Source organism: Pseudochaenichthys georgianus, chromosome 14 (genome assembly GCF_902827115.2).
Source record: "Pseudochaenichthys georgianus chromosome 14, fPseGeo1.2, whole genome shotgun sequence".
Lineage (NCBI taxonomy): Eukaryota > Metazoa > Chordata > Actinopteri > Perciformes > Channichthyidae > Pseudochaenichthys > Pseudochaenichthys georgianus.
Window position 1 is genome coordinate 1,134,079 of NC_047516.1, and position 22,585 is coordinate 1,156,663.

The following is a 22,585-nucleotide window of genomic DNA, read 5'->3' on the forward strand; positions in this document are numbered from 1 at the left end:
ATGATAAGATATGAGGATAAACATTCACGCTGAGGGTGGTTTGATTTTCCACACTTGTTATTATATTGCTTTGTTGAATACTGGATTCTGATTGGTCAGTTTGGACATTCCAGAGGTTGTTCATTTTAGGAGAACAGACTGTTGCTAAGGAGGAAGTTCTGATAAAGTGTATAAACTGTGGACAACACATATTCGTTTTCATTCATCAGAAAGAAGACAGACAGGAAGTAAACACTAAAGGGAACAGCAGAAGAAGACAGACGGGAAGTAAACACTAAAGGGACAGCAGAAGAAGACAGACAGACAGGAAATAAACACTAAAGGGAACAGCAGAAGAAGACAGACGGGAAGTAAACACTAAAGGGAACAGCAGAAGAAGACAGACAGACAGGAAGTAAACAGCAGAAGAAGACAGACAGGAAGTAAACACTAAAGGGAACAGCAGAAGAAGACAGACGGGAAGTAAACACTAAAGGGAACAGCAGAAGAAGACAGACAGACAGGAAGTAAACAGCAGAAGAAGACAGACGGGAAGTAAACACTAAAGGGAACAGCAGCAGAAGACAGACGGGAAGTAAACACTAAAGGGAACAGCAGCAGAAGACAGACGGGAAGTAAACACTAAAGGGAACAGCAGCAGAAGACAGACAGGAAGTAAACACTAAAGGGAACAGCAGAAGACAGACAGACAGGAAGTAAACACTAAAGGGAACAGCAGCAGAAGACAGACAGACAGGAAGTAAACACTAAAGGGAACAGCAGCAGAAGACAGACAGGAAGTAAACAGCAGAAGAAGACAGACGGGAAGTAAACACTAAAGGGAACAGTAGCAGAAGACAGACGGGAAGTAAACACTAAAGTCTGTCTGTTTGCTCCGGGTTGTGGTTGACGTTCGGCTGATGGATGAAGCTGAAAGGTTTCTCAGCTTCGGGCTAAATATTCACATTACCTCAGTGTCTACAGAGCCGATCAATACTCTATTACTCTTCCAACCTGAGCCAATCCCACAACGGCAGGGAGAACCCACCAATCAATGCTTCAGGAGGGGGGGGGGGACGTGATTAGAGATCTTAACTGTGGCTCAGACACACATCTAAACACTGCTTCATGTACAGAATAATATATATATATATATGTATTATTATGTCTATCCTCGCACATTTAAAGTATATAATATCCTACTTTTAACATTTGTGTCGGCTGTAATTTTGCCCTTTATAGTGTTTTTATTCTATGTTATTTTCTACCCTTTTTATTTTTCATATTATGTGCAATGCATTTGTTTTAAAATGCTGCTGTGACGGAGAAATGTCCCAATTTGGGATCAATAAAGTATATCTTAACTTATATAATTGGCGATCATTTTCAAACGAATGAACAACAACACTGGCTCTCTAAACTTCAATTAAAATGGGCACTTTCTTCCCCTGAACACAAAGAAAATGTCAATTATTTTCACTATTATATTACCACTACTAAATGATCCTGCTTAATGTGATGTTTATGCCTCACTTCACGTACTCGTATTTCTCCTCCAACGTGCTTCAGTCTCTGTGAGGTGAAGCTGCTGCAGTGGATTCTGATTATAAGTTTTCTTTTGCGGCAATCAGCCTCGCAGAGTCAGCAACCGACTGACCTACTGCGTCCTCTGTGTGTGTGTGTGTGTGTGTGTGTGTGTGTGTGTGTGTGTGTGTGTGTGTGTGTGTGTGTGTGTGTGTGTGTGTGTGTGTGTGTGTGTGTGTGTGTGTGTGTGTGTGTGTGTGTGTGTGTGTGTGTGTGTGTGTGTGTGTGTGTGTGTGTGTGTGTGTGTGGACATGCACCATGGTGTGTGTGATTGGCTCTTGTATGCACATGACTCTTGAAAGCTGTTACTATAGAGTGGTTCAGGGACGTCGTAGTTGTAATATCCCTGGTCCAATGGGATTTCTCCATTGGATTGAGCAGGTCTCCCTTGAAAAAGAGATCAATGATCTCAATGGGATACACCTGGATAAATAAAGGTTTGAAATAGAATGATTGCAGAATCTTTGAAGTAAAAGGCTAACATCAGTATATAAAGGAACTACAGCACCGTCACATGACTTCACGTCACCACTGCTAAGCTAAAGGAGGCTAATGTTGGGCTATAAAGGAACTACAGCACGGTCACATGACTTCACGTCACCACCGCTAAGCTAAAGGAGGCTAATGTTGGGCTGTAAAGGAACTACAGCACGGTCACATGACTTCACGTCACCACCGCTAAGCTAAAGGAGGCTAATGTTGGGCTATAAAGAAACTACAGCACGGTCACATGACTTCACGTCACCACCGCTAAGCTAAAGGAGGCTAATGTTGGGCTATAAAGGAACTACAGCACGGTCACATGACTTCACGTCACCACCGCTAAGCTAAAGGTGGCTAATGTTGGGCTATAAAGGAACTACAGCACGGTCACATGACTTCACGTCACCACCGCTAAGCTAAAGGAGGCTAATGTTGGGCTATAAAGGAACTACAACACGGTCACATGACTTCACGTCACCACCGCTAAGCTAAAGGAGGCTAATGTTGGGCTATAAAGGAACTACAGCACGGTCACATGACTTCACGCCACCACCGCTAAGCTAAAGGAGGCTAATGTTGGGCTATAAAGGAACTACAGCACGGTCACATGACTTCACGTCACCACCGCTAAGCTAAAGGAGGCTAATGTTGGGCTATAAAGGAACTACAGCACGGTCACATGACTTCACGTCACCACCGCTAAGCTAAAGGTGGCTAATGTTGAGCTATAAAGGAACTACAGCACGGTCACATGACTTCACGTCTCCACCTCTAAGCTAAAGGTGGCTAATGTTGGGCTATGAAGGAACTACAGCACGGTCACATGACTTCACGTCTCCACCTCTAAGCTAAAGGAGGCTAATGTTGGGCTATGAAGGAACTACAGCACGGTCACATGACTTCACGTCTCCACCTCTAAGCTAAAGGTGGCTAATGTTGGGCTATGAAGGAACTACAGCACGGTCACATGACTTCACGTCTCCACCTCTAAGCTAAAGGAGGCTAATGTTGGGCTATAAAGGAACTACAGCACGGTCACATGACTTCACGTCTCCACCGCTAAGCTAAAGGAGGCTAATGTTGGGCTATAAAGGAACTACAGCACGGTCACATGACTTCACGTCTCCACCGCTAAGCTAAAGGCGGCTAATGTTGGGCTATAAAGGAACTACAGCACGGTCACATGACTTCACGTCACCACCTCTAAGCTAAAGGTGGCTAATGTTGGGCTATGAAGGAACTACAGCACGGTCACATGACTTCACGTCTCCACCTCTAAGCTAAAGGTGGCTAATGTTGGGCTATGAAGGAACTACAGCGCGGTCACATGACTTCACGTCTCCACCTCTAAGCTAAAGGAGGCTAATGTTGGGCTATAGAGGAACTACAGCACGGTCACATGACTTCACGTCTCCACCGCTAAGCTAAAGGCGGCTAATGTTGGGCTATAAAGGAACTACAGCACGGTCACATGACTTCACGTCACCACCGCTAAGCTAAAGGTGGCTAATGTTGGGCTATGAAGGAACTACAGCATGGTCACATGACTTCACGTCACCACCGCTAAGCTAAAGGTGGCTAATGTTGGGCTATAAAGGAACTACAGCACGGTCACATGACTTCACGTCGTCTCATTTAGACACTTGTTAGCAACTGCCATTTTTAAATCCACCAGTGGGGTATTTACTGACGTATTTTATGTTGTAGAACAAAATCTCTTCACCTTGTGTTAACCACAGACCTTATTTCAGGATAACAACCAAAAACACACACAGAAAACCATTGCAGGAAGTGCTAAAATTCTGCTAAAAGTTTTGTATGGGCTCATTCCTGCAACACTCTATTCCTAATGCATCCATAATCACAATCCCCAGTAATTTAATAAATACGCCGTCATGCTTAAACAAGTACTTTTACTTGTGGTATGATTTACAAGCTGATCCTGAAAAGCGTACGGATGTTTGCTGTGTTTACATCACACGAATTAAGTTGCTCATGCGTCCATCTTTTACTTTCCGAGCGTAGATGAGTGCAGGAGTGTGTAGAGATAAAGAGTCTGTCTGATAAGTGCTCTCCGTCTGCTGAGTAATGGAGGAGCACATCGACCCGCGGAAAAACAGACAAACTGTTCACACCCTGCGATCTGCAGACAGTCGTAGAAATCTACCGGTTTTTTACATCAGCCACGTAACCTTCATATTAAAAGACAGATGTCGACCTGGAGGCCTGCTGGTTTTAAAGACAACATATGAATTGCAATCATGTTGACTGATTTCAGAAATTGTATTTGTATATGGTGTGAGGGAAACTTCCGCAGCAATGGAGGGTGAGGACTCAGAGAGACACGAGGAGAGCTGGAGCTTTGATGTCAAACACTGATGTTTATTACAAGTATCGGCCGGAGAATTCACATCACAAGTCACACAGCCAGAGGTTCTGACTGCACGGGTGGGTTGCCACGTCGAATCTGAATACCCATTCTCTCGATAGACCTTTTAACTAGCTTACAGAGAGTTAGTCCACATAACATTCTAGGAACACTTGGAGATAGCCCCCACATCTGGAAACACTGGATCACCTGTCTGTGGTGCTCAGAAGCCAGCGTTCTCACAGTCATCAAACCCTCTGTGCCCGATAGTTGACCTGGTAATATCAACAATAGCTGACGCCTCCCATTCCGTAAGACAGATAACGGCCCGTCCACACAGCGGCGTGCGTTGAAGCTTCCTACGCTTCTGCCCCTTCACTTTGAATGGGGTGACGTCACTTTTAGCCGCACTGCATTGTGGGAAGCGACGCGGAGCGTTGCTGGCGTGGCTCGCTGCAAAAGTTGAGCAATGTTCAACTTTTGACGCCTCGGCAGAAGCGTCAGCCAATCGAATCGTATGCCAGTACAAGCTCGAGCCAATCAAACCGCTGCTTGTGTGTCAGGGGCGGGAGAAAACGTCCCCACACAGAAAAGATTAGATTCCTAGGAGTAAGACGAAATGAATCCCTAACATACCGTATATTTGTAACGACTGAAGGAACAAAGGTGGAGGAGACACTGAAATGAAACAGGAAGAGCAGCAGAACATTAGCTTGCTGGCTGGGACTTTACAATAGTGGGATATGTGAGCCACCAAGTTAATGATATGCATTAAAGGTGGGGTCGGTAATTTTGGAGAAAGCAGCTCGAGTGGCTAGGATTTGAAAATACACAACCGGAAGAAATCTGCCCCTTCCTCACAGAGCCCCTCCCCCAACACACGAACGCGCACATGACCAACGAGGGCACGAGGGCAGTGTGTGCCCCGATGGAAGGCTGACAGGCAGGTAGGCCATCCAGTTACTTTAGCCGGCTCAGATGATTGGTCGTGCTTTTTACAGCGCCACGGCTTCCACAGGTGATGGTTTATGGATTTTTTGTCAAAGCACTTCAGATATTCATTGCTATCGGGACGTTGAGAGCATTCCATGGAATATAACAACAAGTGTATCTCGAGCCGGTTTCTCAGACTTACCTACCCCAGCTTTAAATTATGTATTTTAACTAAGTCTTCTTGATAGTTATGAGGGCTATTGCAATATATCCACTGGGGATTATTTTGAACGTGATGACTGGTAACTAATAATAAGAAATGTACAATGTGTGCAGTTGCGAACATGGTTTTTTGTCTGTCTTTTGTTTTATCCATGAAATGAACGGGTTACACGAGTGAACTGTCTTTAAAGGACACAAAATACAGACATAGGGAGATAGTGTGTCTCTCAAGTTCAGGCTGACATAAAAAGGCCAAAAAACACGAAGAACTTTCCAAATAATGGAACGAGTAATCCAGCCCGACCTCGGCTCGTTGCCGTTGGTGACGTCTCTGCTGAAGTGTGTGTGGACAAAGGAGAGGAGGACAGCATGCCTCTGTAGTAATCATCATCCCACACACTATCACAGGAACCACAGGATGTGTGTGTGTGTGTGTGTGTGTGTGTGTGTGTGTGTGTGTGTGTGTGTGTGTGTGTGTGTGTGTGTGTGTGTGTGTGTGTGTGTGTGTGTGTGTGTGTGTGTGTGTGTGTGTGTGTGTGTGTGTGTGTGTGTGTGTGTGTGTGTGTGTGTGTGTGTGTGTGTGTGTGTGTGTGTGTGTGTGTGTGTGTGTGTGTGTGTGTGTGTGTGATACACGTGGGTTTCAGGACAGATGCTCTTTCTCTGTTTCATGAATCTGCCTCCGTTAACCGTTTAAGATCTGTGTTGCTTTGAGGACCGTACATTTATTTATTTTTGAAGACCCCCCTCACTAAACCTGTGTTTCTATAGGAGTTGTGTGAAGCCCCCCCCTCACTAAACCTGTGTGTGTCTATAGGAGTTGTGTGAAGCCCCCCCCTCACTAAACCTGTGTGTGTCTATAGGAGTTGTGTGAAGACCCCCACCTGTTCGTGGACGGCATCAGCGCCCACGACCTGCACCAGGGTCAGCTGGGGAACTGCTGGTTCGTGGCCGCCTGCTCCAGCCTCGCCTCCCGAGAGGCGCTGTGGCAGAAGGTACGTGCTTTCAGTCTGAGATTTAAGTCTGAAATTAATTGTGAAAGAAAACTGTTGTATTTCTTTCTGATTATTGTGAGTTTTTTTTCCCTTCTGAAACTAAAGTCAGAATCAGCGACTTTAATCTCAGAAAAAAATAAGAAAATCGGAAAAATAAATCTGAGTTTTGGTTGAATCAGAATTATTACATTTTACATTTCCTGGAAAAATAAATTCAGAAGAAATTTATAGAAAATGTTAAAAAAAAATCCATTTGATATCTTTTCTGGATTTTTATTGTTTTCACTTCAGAAACTTCAGATATTTGACGTTAAATTCAGAATAAAAGGCAGAATTCTGACATTAAAGTCAGGAAAACATTTCCTATTAAATATATTTGAAATTCATCTCAGAATTCTCAATAAAATAAAAAAAAAACACATCACGTTTTTTCCCCCGAAAATAATAATAATCTGAATTTTTCTTTTCCAGCAAAAAACATTTCTGGAAATTAATTTGTACATTTCTATTTTTTGTAAGAAGTGAGAATTCTTTTTTTCCTGAACATTTAAGAATTCTGTCTTTTATTCGGTCAGATCTCAAAAACATGTTCACACGTGTCCCTAACCCTCGTCCATAGGAACAGCATGTGTGAGTTTGATCCGGCCCCCGAGCCTTAGCTTGAGACCCTTTCTATGCAGTTACTGTTTCAAACTGATTCTGATCTGAGCTTTAGAAAGAGGAAGTGTGTGTGTTGAGATGTCTTTGTGCAGAGATCTGTTCGACAGAGATCTGTTCGACTCCATGATACCAAAACAACCAATGGTCCAACTGTGGCTGGTGACCCAAAGAGCCTTCCAAGTAGCTTCAGAGCTTTTGTCAGATTACATTTTGCCTCTCTTAAATCAGCAAAGTATTTTTTTTTAAATGCTCGTAGGAAGGTCGCTCTTCAATAATCTTTGCAGATCATTTCCCACTCTATTTATCACTTGTCTATTGAATTTTCTCGGCTTTAAAGATATTGATTTTACATGACAAAAAAAGCTTGAAATCTCCTTTTTTGACGAGATGAAAAAAGCATTTTCTGATATTTTTTTTTAATGCAATTATCTTTTCCTGCAGCACTACTTAGAGCAGGGGGTCAGACTCAAACACACCGTGGGCCAACATTAGAAAACGGGTGCTAGTGGAGGGCCGGACTGGTTCAATGTTTATTGCAGAACGTATTGAAATGAACTTATTGCACATATTAAACCTGGAACTAACAAAGCTTAAAGTATCGCCTATAAAAACAACATTAAATAATCAGGTGCATTCATTTCTTATGGCTCTATCTGCAGCTTCTCCAGAGTCACTTCTTATGAGTACATTTCTCCACAGGCCAACAACAGCTTCACCTAAACTATTCCCCTCAAAGAGAAAACCAAACATGCCCTGTTTTCCTGAGAGAGAAAGTGCAGAAGGAAGCATCCATTGAACTCAGTGTGCTGCTCTGAGATGCTAGTTCAGATACTTGGCCTCTCATCAGGGTGTAGGTCATCAATGTTTGGGGTCCGGCTCTGAGCGGAGGAGACCCTCAGGATGGAGGGAAGTGTGAGAGCAATATACCGGTGGGCCAGATCTAATAGGAATTAGAAATGATCCTGCGGGCCGAAATTAAATCCACCACGGCCCTGATTTGGCCCCCGGGCCTCGAGTTTGACTTAGAGGGATGTCATTGTTATTCCTTCCCGTTGAGATAATCCATTAGTGTTAACCCCTCCCTGTCACCCTTTGAGCGAAAGCACACATAGCAATGAGGACACTTGAGCATTCAAGGTGAGCGGGAACTAATTGAGACTCCCGATAATGCAGCGTCTTTTATCAGAGGATCATTTAAAGCTTCAGAAAGCAGGTTACTTTGGATGCTTTCTGGCAACGTGAAATGAACTTAATACCTCCTGACATCTCCGTTGTTTCCTTTCTCACACACACCTCATCTCACACACACCTCGTCTCACACACACCTCGTCTCACACACGTCCTCTCGTTCAGTCACAGTTACTGTTTGCAGGAGGGAGAGAGGAGGCTTAGAGACGAAATCCTCACGCCTCCCATCACTCTTGTTTGTCAAGCAAGACGGATGAGGCAGCATGAACCTTTCCCGTCCAATAGGGAATACACACACACACACACACACACACACACACACACACACACACACACACACACACACACACACACACACACACACACACACACACACTCACTCACACACACTGTCTCTATCCATTATCTCACATGGGACTCATTGCTACCAAACCCATCGGGGCTGGCTGTTTGTCGAAGAGGACGTGCTGAATAACATTTCTGTTTTAGACGTTGGTTAAGAAAAGAAAGGGCAACGACATCGTCTTTTAATATATCCATTTTATTTGTTTTTGGCTTTAACATCGTAGAATACAACGACACAAAGAAAGACGCTTTTATGATCAACATGTTTCAAAAGAAAGGTATCGATGGATGAAGAGGGAAGCCTCTGTTCATCACTTGGTCTAGAAATATTGAAAAATGTCTATTGCATTTTCTAGGCTTTAAAGATATTGATTTGACAAGAGAACAAAATCCGTAAATCTCCATATTTGATGATTTGAAAAAAGCATTTTCTGATATATTTATATTTAATGCAATTATCTTTTTCTGCAGGAGAATGCGATTGTTGTTCCTCCCCCTAAAGATAACCCGCTAGTTCAACCCATGCCTGTCACCCTTTGAGAAAGAAGACCTGTCCTCACAGATAGGCAGAAATTGTGATATCCTTAAGAAGAAAGCGTTAAAGAAAAGCCGGTTTCAGCTGAAATCTAAACTCACGAGCTCAGCAAAATATGTTTTAACTGTCCGTTGTGAAGACGATGGAGCGGCTGACAAGAAGAAAGGCAAATACATTGTCTTTTAAAGGCTGTATTTAACGTTATAGCATGCACACACACAAAGAAACACACTTTTATGACCAACATGTTTGAAAAGAAAAGTGTAGATGGATGAAGAGGGAAGTCTCGTCCTCACAGATAGTCAGAAATTGGGATATCCTTCAAAAGAAAACGTTCGAAAAAAGCCGGTTTCAGCTGAAATATCTAAACTCACGAGCTCAGAAGAAGATCTGTTTAACTGTCCGTCGTGAAGATGGCGGAGCAGTTGACAGTCTCAGAGTTGCATCCTTCTCCAAAGGCAAACAGGAAGTACATCACCTTCCTTATCTTCGCCAACTCAGCGATTCTTTCCCCAAATTCGTACGAATCGGCCTCGTAGAATTGGACGATTTGGTCCTTTTCTCCCCTCCAAAAAACTCCAGCTGGCTCCAGAAGTTGCCGGTTCATCAGGTTGGTTAAATCCGGCGTCCAGAGCTGAGAAGTGGCGGTTATTGTGAGGCGAGCGACATCCGGAAGACACACCGACCACCGTGAGAACTTTAGGGACTGCTTGCTGAAGTCCAGTTGATAAACGGTCTCGTTGGGACGAAGCAGACGTTCTCCGTCCTGCCGTTTTTGGCCTCGTTGCTGCAGAGATTGAGCTCGTTGACGCATCAACTCCGTCAGATCGAGGTCCGGACGGAAAGAAAGCTCCAGCTCCGAAGACATGTTTGTTTGAACTCCCGGTTAGTCTTTCTCCTCGCTGGTGCTTCACAGATCAACAGAGAGGTGCTAAGGAACGGACCTAATGATATGTGCAGGTTTTCCCCTCAGGGACATTTGCCTGGTACTGTTTGTCTGTGTCTATTGTTTGCTTGGCTACCGGTGTTTAACTTTAATGCCAGACGTTAATTACCCTAAGGTAACATGTTCCTGACGAGGAAAGGGTCCTAATTGGGAGATTTAGATTCAACGTTCTGAAAAAAGTCAACTTTTTCCGGTCAGAATGCCAAAAAAAGTCCAAAACCAAAAAGTTTGAATTCTGAGATTAAAGTCAGAAGTCTGAAATGTTAGTCTTCGAGGAAATGATCCGACTTCTCATTTGATTGATTCATAGACATTTTCCTGATGAGTTTATGCTCTCAATTGCTAGTTTCAAGTCTCTCTCAAGACAGAATGATAACTTTTTCGTACATTTTTGGTCCTATTTGAAGTAAAATACACGAGTTTGAACTCCGTCACATCGGTGTCCGGTCGGAAAGAAAGCTGCAGCTCTGAAGACATGTTTGAACTCTTGGTGTTAAAGCTGGAGTTTCACAGATCAACAGAGAGGTGCTAAGGAACAGACCTAAAGATAGTTGCCTCCCCAGCTCAGGGTTGGTCCTCAGGGAGCCGAGTACTGTTTGTACCACGTTTTGTTTGTGTCTTGTTTTCGCTTGGCTACAGGTGTTTAACTCTAATGCCAGACATTAATGACCCTAAGTAACATGTTCCTGATGAGTTTATGTTTTCAATTTCTTCACAATTCTGAGCAAAAGTCTTAATTCTGAGTCAAAGTTCTCAAAAACAGTCCGAATTCCAACTTTTTCCGAGTCAGAAAGACGAAAATAGTGAGATTTTTCTGAAAAGTCAGAAACCAAAAAGTCAGAATTCTGAGATTTTAGTCGTCGAGAAAATGATCCCACTTGTCATTTGATTCTTTAACCTTAATAGACCTTTTCCTGATGAGTTCGTGGTCTTAATTGCTAGTTTGAAGTCAGAGTTCTCAGAAAAAGTAAGATTTCCAACTCAGGATTTCCTCCGAATTCTGAGTTCAAAGTCAGTCTAGTCTAAAAAATGATCCCACTTCTCATTTGCTTCATTTCCCTTAATAGACCTTTTCCTGGTGAGTTATGGTCTTAATTGTTGGTTTGAAGTCTCTATCAAACAGACTGATTTGATAGAGACTTGAAACTAGCAATCAAGATAGCATTTTAGAGGGATTTCTACCACTTGTTGAACCTGTTTCTGTATTTTTTCACTTAGCTAAAGTTAATTACCCGCCTAAAATGGTCTCGTGCATTGTTCGGTTGTACTTCGTTTCACCGTCTCTTCACATTTCTGGTTAGATAAAGTCAAGATGTTAAATTCAAAGCTTCAACACTGGAGTCCACAAACCACTGGATGTTATGGGAGCGAGATTCCCTAACAGTGATTCCCTTTGGTCTCTACGTGCTGACGGTGTGCAGAGGAAGTGCTTTCTGCTTGTGTTTCAAGCGGTCAGTCATCAGGTCTGTTTCCTCTCAGAGTTCAGGTGAAAGCTGAGATGGATGGAGCCTCGCTCTCCACAGTGCAGAGACACAGAGTTTGAGCCTCCAGGGGGATGGCGCAGTGCTTTGTTTTTCTTCCTCCTCTTCGGTCCTCTGGAGAGGCCACTCTGTCTCCATCAGCAGAGTGTCGCCTCCTGCAGAGAGGTTTGACAGGAAGTGCTGTTAGCACACCTGACATCTCCAAGGACGCTGTTGTCACACCGCTCACCTGTGGTGTCGCTATCTGAATCAACCAGTTTGTATTGTGCGCCAGGGGAGGAGCACGTCTTTTTAAAGTAATTACAAAAAAAGCCAGAATTTAGAAAAGGTCAGAATTCCTAAAAAAATCTGAATTTGTTCGAGTTCTGTGGAAAAGTCAAAATTCGGAGAAAAAAAAGTCAACATTTCATAAAAGTTGAATTCTGAGAAAATGACTGAATTCGCCCCAAAAAAGATTTCTTAGAAAAATCCCAAATCAGCTCCATCAGCTGATGGGTGTCGCCTCCTGTAAGAGGTTTGACAGGAAGTGATGTCAGTAACCCTGACATCTGCACACCGCTCACACGTGGTGTCGCTTCTCGGGAGGAGAAAGAGCCAGACTACGGGTATGAAAGCTGAGGCGAAGTCTCTAAAAATCTACGAATGAATGCTGAGTCAGAATGTTGAGAAAAAGTCTGAATTTAGAGAAAAAGTCAGAAATAAAATAAAAAGTCTGATTGTTGAGAAAAAGTGAAAAATTCTGAACAAAGTCAGCATTTAAAAAAGTAAGAATTTTGAAAACGTCAGCTCACATGTGGCATCGCTCACTGAATCCTTTCCAGTATTGCGTTGTACTGGTGGACAATTCACAGGTCAGGTCGCCTCAAGGCTGGGTTTTTTTTTTTTGATGACACTGGTTTATGGGGGGAAATGTGTGTTTACTAACCAAAGGGTCAACGGTTAGATACCAAGGTCCTGCAGTAAACATGTCAAAGTGTCCTTGGACAAGATACTTAACACCAGATTGCTCCCGTAGGTATATTTAGTATTGAAGTGTATACTGTAAGTTTCCTTGAATACAAATAAACATTTTAGTAATGAAGTGAAATTTAAAGGGTCTCTATTCTGCTTTTTTTTGTCTGTGGTTTTCGCCTTTCCTGCAGTGTGTTCTATTGGTCTGCTAAGGCTAAAATCCCTCATGTTGAGAAAAACAACAACAACAACACACACACACACACACACACACACACACACACACACACACACACACACACACACACACACAGTTATAACCTCTCACCCGTGTCCTATTACAGCTGGATTTATGATTGAGAGACTCACAGTGATAAATCTGTCCCCTGGTCCTGAATGTATCAGCGGACAAGAGGCTTCACGTTATTTATTCTCCACGAAACACCGCCTGTTGGTTTCTCTCACCTTCCCTCCAGAGAGGCAAAAGTACACACATCCTTTACTCAAGTAGAAGTACAGATAATCGTGTTTCAAAATACTCAACATGTAAGAAGTAGATAGTACAGGTATTTGTGTTCAACATGTGAGAAGTAGAAAGTACAGGTATTTGAGTTCAACATGTAAGAAGTAGAAGGTACAGGTATTTGAGTTCAACATGTAAGAAGTAGAAAGTACAGGTATTTGGGTTCAACATGTGAGAAGTAGAAAGTACAGGTATTTGAGTTCAACATGTGAGAAGTAGAAAGTTCAGGTATTTGGGTTCAACATGTGAGAAGTAGAAAGTTCAGGTATTTGGGTTCAACATGTAAGAAGTAGAAAGTACAGGTATTTGAGTTCAACATGTAAGAAGTAGAAAGCACAGGTATTTGGGTTCAACATGTGAGAAGTAGAAAGTACAGGTATTTGAGTTCAACATGTGAGAAGTAGAAAGTACAGGTATTTGAGTTCAACATGTGAGAAGTAGAAAGTACAGGTATTTGGGTTCAACATGTGAGAAGTAGAAAGTACAGGTATTTGAGTTCAACATGTAAGAAGTAGAAAGTACAGGTATTTGAGTTCAACATGTAAGAAGTAGAAAGTACAGGTATTTGGGTTCAAAATGAGAGAAGTAGAAAGTACAGGTATTTGAGTTCAACATGTGAGAAGTAGATAGTACAGGTATTTGGGTTCAACATGTGAGAAGTAGAAAGTACAGGTATTTGAGTTCAACATGTGAGAAGTAGAAAGTACAGGTATTTGGGTTCAACATGTGAGAAGTAGAAAGTACAGGTATTTGAGTTCAACATGTAAGAAGTAGAAAGTACAGGTATTTGAGTTCAACATGTAAGAAGTAGAAAGTACAGGTATTTGGGTTCAACATGTAAGAAGTAGAAAGTTCAGGTATTTGAGTTCAACATGTAAGAAGTAGAAAGTACAGGTATTTGGGTTCAACATGTAAGAAGTAGAAAGTACAGGTATTTGGGTTCAAATAACAAAGTATTTGTACTCCACTACTTCCACCTCTGCTAAGATGGTACCACATTTGGACTTAAAGGTCTTCTGCTATTAGGCATATGTTATAGGTCTCAGATATATAAAATAGACCCTCTTCCTCCCCAGGTTATCCCGGACTGGAAGGAGCAGGAATGGGACACGGAAAAGCCCGAATCGTACGCGGGGATTTTCCACTTCCGTTTCTGGCGTTTTGGGGAGTGGGTGGACGTGGTGATCGACGACCGGCTGCCCACGGTGGACAACCAGCTGGTCTACTGCCACTCCAACGACAGCAACGAGTTCTGGAGCGCGCTGGTGGAGAAGGCCTACGCTAAGTGAGTGTAGCACTTTACACAGAGGGGATTCACAGTATGAATACTACCATACTTAAAGGTCCCTATCATGTTACTCAGATATATAAAAAAACATGTCTATGAAGTGTTTTGCTCAAAATACCAAACAGATCACCCATTCTAGACATCCCTCATATCCCTCTATTTCAGCCTTGTTAGAGAAGTGCCTATTCTGGGTCCGTAGCTTTAAAAAATATATATATATATATATATTTCCTGCTTCTTTACACATACTCTCTCCAGTACAGGGTTAGCTCTGAGTGTTAGCGATGCTAGCTAATGTAAACAAAGGCCATATTACTTCCAAAACACGTCGTGCATTGTTTCTGGTAGCAACGTTTCTGATAGGACCGTGGGTCTAAAGCCCGCCCACATTTCAGATATTACGTCATATCGGCAGCAAATCTGGATCAGCTCCGTTGTTCCCCCGTTTTTAGAGATGTGGGTACGGAGGAAAAGAGAGGGTTTTATTTTCTGACACTTTTTGAGTTCCCTGACCCACCGGAGACACATGTTTATGTATAAAAGACATCAGCAAGTGTGTTTTGCATGATAGGAGACCTTTAAGACTTAAAATCCATGGATGGATTCATAATTGATCTCTTGACATTTGATTACGTGACAATGGTTGCAACTCTAGTAAATATAACCACTTCCTGTCAGGGTGTACGGCATCTACGAGGCGTTGGACGGGGGAAACACTGCGGACGCTTTGGTGGATTTCACTGGTGGAGTTTCAGAACCTGCAGACCTTCTGGAGGGTCAGATGGCAACAGATGAGGTCGCCAGAAACCAGCTGTTCGAACGAGTCCTAAAAGTTCACAACAGAGACGGATTAATCAGCTGCTCCATCAGGGTGAGAGGACTCTTTAAAGTAGATACACTACACACTGATATACACCTGAACATCAGCAGGAGAGGACTCTTTAAAGTAGAGACACTACATACTGATATACACCTGAACATCAGCAGGAGAGGACTCTTTAAAGTAGAGACACTACATACTGATATACACCTGAACATCAGCAGGAGAGGACTCTTTAAAGTAGAGACACTACTTACTGATATACACCTGAACATCAGCAGGAGAGGACTCTTTAAAGTAGAGACACTACTTACTGATATACACCTGAACATCAGCAGGAGAGGACTCTTTAAAGTAGAGACACTACTTACTGATATACACCTGAACATCAGCAGGAGAGGACTCTTTAAAGTAGAGACGCTACTTACTGATATACACCTGAACATCAGCAGAAGAGGACTCTTTAAAGTAGAGACACTACTTACTGATATACACCTGAACATCAGCAGGAGAGGACTCTTTAAAGTAGAGACACTACTTACTGATATACACCTGAACATCAGCAGGAGAGGACTCTTTAAAGTAGAGACACTACTTACTGATATACACCTGAACATCAGCAGAAGAGGACTCTTTAAAGTAGAGACACTACTTACTGATATACACCTGAACATCAGCAGGAGAGGACTCTTTAAAGTAGAGACACTACTTACTGATATACACCTGAACATCAGCAGGAGAGGACTCTTTAAAGTAGAGACACTACTTACTGATATACACCTGAACATCAGCAGGAGAGGACTCTTTAAAGTAGAGACACTACTTACTGATATACACCTGAACATCAGCAGGAGAGGACTCTTTAAAGTAGAGACACTACTTACTGATATACACCTGAACATCAGCAGAAGAGGACTCTTTAAAGTAGAGACACTACTTACTGATATACACCTGAACATCAGCAGGAGAGGACTCTTTAAAGTAGAGACACTACACACTGATATACACCTGAACATCAGCAGGAGAGGACTCTTTAAAGCTAATAGAGTGTTTCTTGTAAACTCATGTATGCTTGTTAGGAAAACAAGTTCACTGTTTACGAATTAGATGTGGCCCTTGCTCCCCCGTCTCATGCCAATCTATTCCCCGACGTCCTGCTCCAGCAGAAACTAATTCACAATCCCTTATTGTAATTCAGAATCAGGCGCAGTTCCATTTTTAAATGATACAGCTCTTTTATATGCATGAGTTTTTACACTGGAGGGTCTATTGTTCAAATGAGAGCTTGGGGACCAATAGAACCACCCTGTGCAAAAAGGGCATTTTCCTCCTTTATCCATTGTCGTTATTACTTAAGGGTCTATTTCTCAATGATATATTGCTGTTCTAGGAATGCATACATTATGTGTCTATCCTCTGGGAGTATATACTATGTGTTGCTGATTCATGGATCAAGGAACAGCTAATGTGGGGATATAAAGGAACTACAGCACGGTCACATGACTTCATGTCTCCACCGCTAAGCTAAAGGTGGCTAACGTTGGGCTATAAAGGAACTACAGCACGGTCACATGACTTCACGTCACCACTTCTAAGCTAAAGGAGGCTAATGTTGGGCTATAAAGGAACTACAGCACGGTCACATGACTTCACGTCACCACCGCTAAGCTAAAGGAGGCTAATGTTGGGCTATAAAGGAACTACAGCACGGTCACATGACTTCACGTCGACACCGCTAAGCTAAAGGTGGCTAATGTTGGGCTATAAAGGAACTACAGCACGGTCACATGACTTCACGTCACCACTTCTAAGCTAAAGGAGGCTAATGTTGGGCTATAAAGGAACTACAGCACGGTCACATGACTTCACGTCACCACCGCTAAGCTAAAGGAGGCTAATGTTGGGCTATAAAGGAACTACAGCACGGTCACATGACTTCACGTCGACACCGCTAAGCTAAAGGTGGCTAATGTTGGGCTATAAAGGAACTACAGCACGGTCACATGACTTCACGTCACCACCGCTAAGCTAAAGGAGGCTAATGTTGGGCTATAAAGGAACTACAGCACGGTCACATGACTTCACGTCGACACCGCTAAGCTAAAGGTGGCTAATGTTGGGCTATAAAGGAACTACAGCACGGTCACATGACTTCACGTCACCACCACTAAGCTAAAGGAGGCTAATGTTGGGCTATAAAGGAACTACAGCACGGTCACATGACTTCACGTCGCGACCGCTAAGCTAAAGGAGGCTAATGTTGGGCTATAAAGGAACTACAGCACGGTCACATGACTTCACGTCGACACCGCTAAGCTAAAGGTGGCTAATGTTGGGCTATAAAGGAACTACAGCACGGTCACATGACTTCACGTCACCACCGCTAAGCTAAAGGAGGCTAATGTTGGGCTATAAAGGAACTACAGCACGGTCACATGACTTCACGTCGACACCGCTAAGCTAAAGGTGGCTAATGTTGGGCTATAAAGGAACTACAGCACGGTCACATGACTTCACGTCACCACCACTAAGCTAAAGGAGGCTAATGTTGGGCTATAAAGGAACTACAGCACGGTCACATGACTTCACGTCACCACCGCTAAGCTAAAGGTGGCTAATGTTTGGCCGTGATGACGTTTAGTCGTCTCATTTAGACACTTGTTAGCAAGCTGTTTTGAAATTCAACAGTGGGGTATTTACTGATGTATTGTATGTCGTAGAATTAAAAGCTCTTCATCTTGTTTTTAACCACAGACCTTATGCTATCAGTCAGAAAACCATTGACTTCCATACAAGAGAACAGGAAGTGCTAAAATGTTGACTTGTTTCTGTGGTTTTTTAATCATTCCTGCACCTCTATTTTATGAAACCTCTAACTCTTATGCACAATTCTCTAAGAATGAAAGAAAAGCTAATCCGTCACAGGTATTATGAGGCTAGAAATAACAGACACTATCATCTATAATCTAATACAAACCAAATAACAAGCCAATCAAGGACAGTGTTTCTGAAGTCCATGTTGTAGTATTTGTCATATCTGTCATCGTGACATATTAATCAGGCTCTCAGTATTTTCAGGGATAATCGAGTATGAGAAGTGAAGTGTAATGTCTCACAAAAAGCCACTGAACACATCATCATTGGATCGAAGAACCAATTTTCTGATAACGCTGTAATGACTCTCGCCTCTTTCCCTCCCTTCATCCAAGGCCTTTTATTCTCACATTTCTAATATGCAAGCGTCCCATCTCTGTTACCGTAAATCTTCCAGTGTGTTGTTTTCCAGACAAAGAAAAAGAGCCATCCAGTGGCCTCTCTAAATGAACGATTTAAGATGCATTTGCTAATAAAGCAATGTTTTACGAATCAATATTGTAGTGGCAAAAACCAGGAAAATATTTAACGTCCAGGTGAGGATAGCCTTACCTGCATTTATCTCGTTGTATTCCAATAATACTATATGATAAAGAATAATAGTTTCACCTGTGTTTTCCCTGGTTACATTTTTTTTCTCGTTCTTATGCGTCAATCCAGTGCCCTAAACCGCCTTCAAAACAAAAGCATGAAGAAATACTTAAATTAACTTAAATAATTACACATGTTTGAGCTACATTTTAATTTATATTATTGAATAGTTAAACCTTTTTTTTTCACGCTGTTTTTGTTTATAATACATTTATTATTATTTAGTAATTACTAATAGTTAGTTAAAGAAGTTTTCATGCTATTATTTTGAAGGTGTATTTGGGCACCTTTGACACTTTAACATTAGAAAGTCATAATTCATCCATCTGTATAAAGTGTTTTCACACTGTACGTTGATATTTATTTAATAAGATGCTATTTTTTTCACCCTCCATGTTAATAATATTATGAGCTGCAATTGCTGTTCATGGACAGTCTTCTGATATATATCTTCCACTGTCATTATGTATATATATATATTTTACTTTAAAGTTCTGTTTTTATTTTCTATTTTGAGATGTTTATATGTTATGCTTATATTGGCTCCTAATTGGGATCAATAATTACATTTTTAATTCCTCTAATGTACAATGCCTTGTCTTTTTATGCTGCTGCAACGCAAACATTTACCAAATTGGGATCAATAAAGTACTTCTTATCTTATCTTAATAATAAAACCTTTAATATAAGCAAAAACAGCTAGAAAATAAATGTTTAACTCTTAAATAATATAGATCAATGTAAAGCTCTGACAAATATTTCTCTTATCGACATTGAAGCCCATGATGCAACTCTGCCAGTCTTTGTATTTTCCATATTTCCGGAGATCCACATACGTTTCCCAGCTTTAAATCCTCCCGTTTTTGTTTTTCTCTCCCCCAGGCGACCACGATAGAGGACATGGAGGCACGGCTGGACTGCGGTCTGGTGAAAGGCCACGCCTATGCCGTGACGGACGTGAAGAAAGTGAGGCTCGGTCACGGGCTGCTGGCCTTCTTCAAGTCAGAGAAACTGCACATGATCCGCATGAGGAACCCCTGGGGAGAGAAGGAGTGGAGCGGACCCTGGAGCGACAGGTAAACTACTATTAACTACTAACTAAACAACTATTAACTACTAACTAACCAACTATTAACTACTAACTAAACAACTATTAACTACTAACTAACCAACTATTAACTACTAACTAAACAACTATTAACTACTAACTAGCCAACTATTAACTACTAACTAACTATTAACTACTAACTAACCAACTACTAACTAAACAACTACTAACTAACCAACTATTAACTACTAACTAACCAACTATGAACTACTTACTAAACAACTATTAACTACTAACTAACCAACTATTAACTACTAACTAACCAACTACTAACTAGCCAACTATTAACTACTAACTAACCAACTACTAACTAACCAACTACTAACTAACTATTAACTACTAACTAACCAACTAGCCAACTACTAACTAACTAACCAACTATTAACTACTAACTAGCCAACTATTAACTACTAACTAACTATTAACTACTAACTAACCAACTACTAACTAAACAACTACTAACTAACCAACTATTAACTACTAACTAACCAACTATGAACTACTAACTAAACAACTATTAACTACTAACTAACCAACTATTAACTACTAACTAACCAACTACTTACTAGCCAACTATTAACTACTAACTAACCAACTACTAACTAACCAACTATGAACTACTAACTAAACAACTATTAACTACTAACTAGCCAACTATGAACTACTAACTAACCAACTAGCCAACTACTAACTAACCAACTATTAACTACTAACTAGCCAACTATTAACTACTAACTAACCAACTACTAACTAAACAACTACTAACTAACCAACTATTAACTACTAACTAAACAACTATTAACTACTAACTAACCAACTATTAACTACTAACTAACCAACTACTAACTAACCAACTATGAACTACTAACTAAACAACTATTAACTACTAACTAGCCAACTATGAACTACTAACTAACCAACTAGCCAACTACTAACTAACCAACTATTAACTATTAACTAGCCAACTATTAACTACTAACTAACTATTAACTACTAACTAACCAACTACTAACTAAACAACTACTAACTAACCAACTATTAACTACTAACTAACCAACTATGAACTACTAACTAAACAACTATTAACTACTAACTAACCAACTATTAACTACTAACTAACCAACTATGAACTACTAACTAAACAACTATGAACTACTAACTAAACAACTATTAACTACTAACTAGCCAACTATTAACTACTAACTAGCCAACTATTAACTACTAACTAGCCAACTATTAACTACTAACTAAACAACTATGAACTACTAACTAGCCAACTAAACAACTATTAACTACTAACTAACCAACTACTAACTAACCAACTACTAACTAGCCAACTATTAACTACTAACTAACCAACTACTAACTAACCAACTACTAACTAACCAACTATTAACTACTAACTAACCAACTACTAACTAACCAACTACTAACTACTAACTAGCCAACTATTAACTACTAACTAACTATTAACTACTAACTAACCAACTACTAACTAAACAACTACTAACTAACCAACTATTAACTACTAACTAACCAACTACTAACTAACCAACTACTAACTAGCCAACTATTAACTACTAACTAACCAACTACTAACTAGCCAACTATTAACTACTAACTAACCAACTACTAACTAACCAACTACTAACTAACCAACTATTAACTACTAACTAGCCAACTACTAACTAACCAACTACTAACTATTAACTACTAACTAGCCAACTATTAACTACTAACTAACTATTAACTACTAACTAACCAACTACTAACTAAACAACTACTAACTAACCAACTATTAACTACTAACTAACCAACTACTAACTAGCCAACTATTAACTACTAACTAACCAACTACTAACTAACCAACTACTAACTAACCAACTATTAACTACTAACTAGCCAACTACTAACTAACCAACTACTAACTATTAACTACTAACTAGCCAACTATTAACTACTAACTAACTATTAACTACTAACTAACCAACTACTAACTAAACAACTACTAACTAACCAACTACTAACTAACCAACTACTAACTAACCAACTATTAACTAACCAACTATTAACTACTAACTAACCAACTACTAACTAACCAACTACTAACTAACCAACTATTAACTACTAACTAACCAACTACTAACTAACCAACTATTAACTAACCAACTATTAACTACTAACTAACCAACTACTAACTAACCAACTACTAACTAACCAACTATTAACTACTAACTAACCAACTACTAACTAACCAACTATTAACTAACCAACTATTAACTACTAACTAACCAACTACTAACTAACCAACTACTAACTAACCAACTACGAACTAATCAACTACTAACTACTAACTAACCAACTACTAACTAACCAACTATTAACTAACCAACTATTAACTACTAACTAACCAACTACTAACTAAACAACTATTAACTACTAACTAACCAACTACTAACTAACCAACTATTAACTAACCAACTATTAACTACTAACTAACCAACTACTAACTAACCAACTATTAACTACTAACTAACCAACTACTAACTAACCAACTACGAACTAACCAACTACTAACTAACCAACTATTAACTACTAACTAACCAACTACGAACTAATCAACTACTAACTAACCAACTATTAACTACTAACTAACCAACTATTAACTACTAACTAGCCAACTACTAACTAACCAACTATTAACTACTAACTAA

At 40.7% G+C, this 22,585-nt stretch overlaps 2 protein-coding genes across 2 annotated transcripts in view; one reads left to right on the forward strand and one right to left on the reverse strand.

Moving 5' to 3' along the window:
* capn5b (calpain 5b) overlaps nt 1-22,585 on the forward strand; it is a 114,819-nt gene that overhangs the window by 31,939 nt on the left and 60,295 nt on the right. Inside the window, exons 3-6 of the mRNA XM_034098773.2 lie at nt 6,430-6,561; nt 14,267-14,475; nt 15,157-15,349; nt 19,646-19,839. Of these exons, the coding sequence (XP_033954664.1) occupies nt 6,430-6,561; nt 14,267-14,475; nt 15,157-15,349; nt 19,646-19,839 (728 nt within the window). The remainder of the gene's footprint in view (nt 1-6,429; nt 6,562-14,266; nt 14,476-15,156; nt 15,350-19,645; nt 19,840-22,585) is intronic.
* On the reverse strand, nt 9,684-10,157 carry LOC117458366 (olfactory marker protein-like). Its single transcript, XM_034098792.1, has one exon. The coding sequence runs from the start codon at nt 10,155-10,157 to the stop codon at nt 9,684-9,686; it is 474 nt and encodes a 157-aa protein (XP_033954683.1).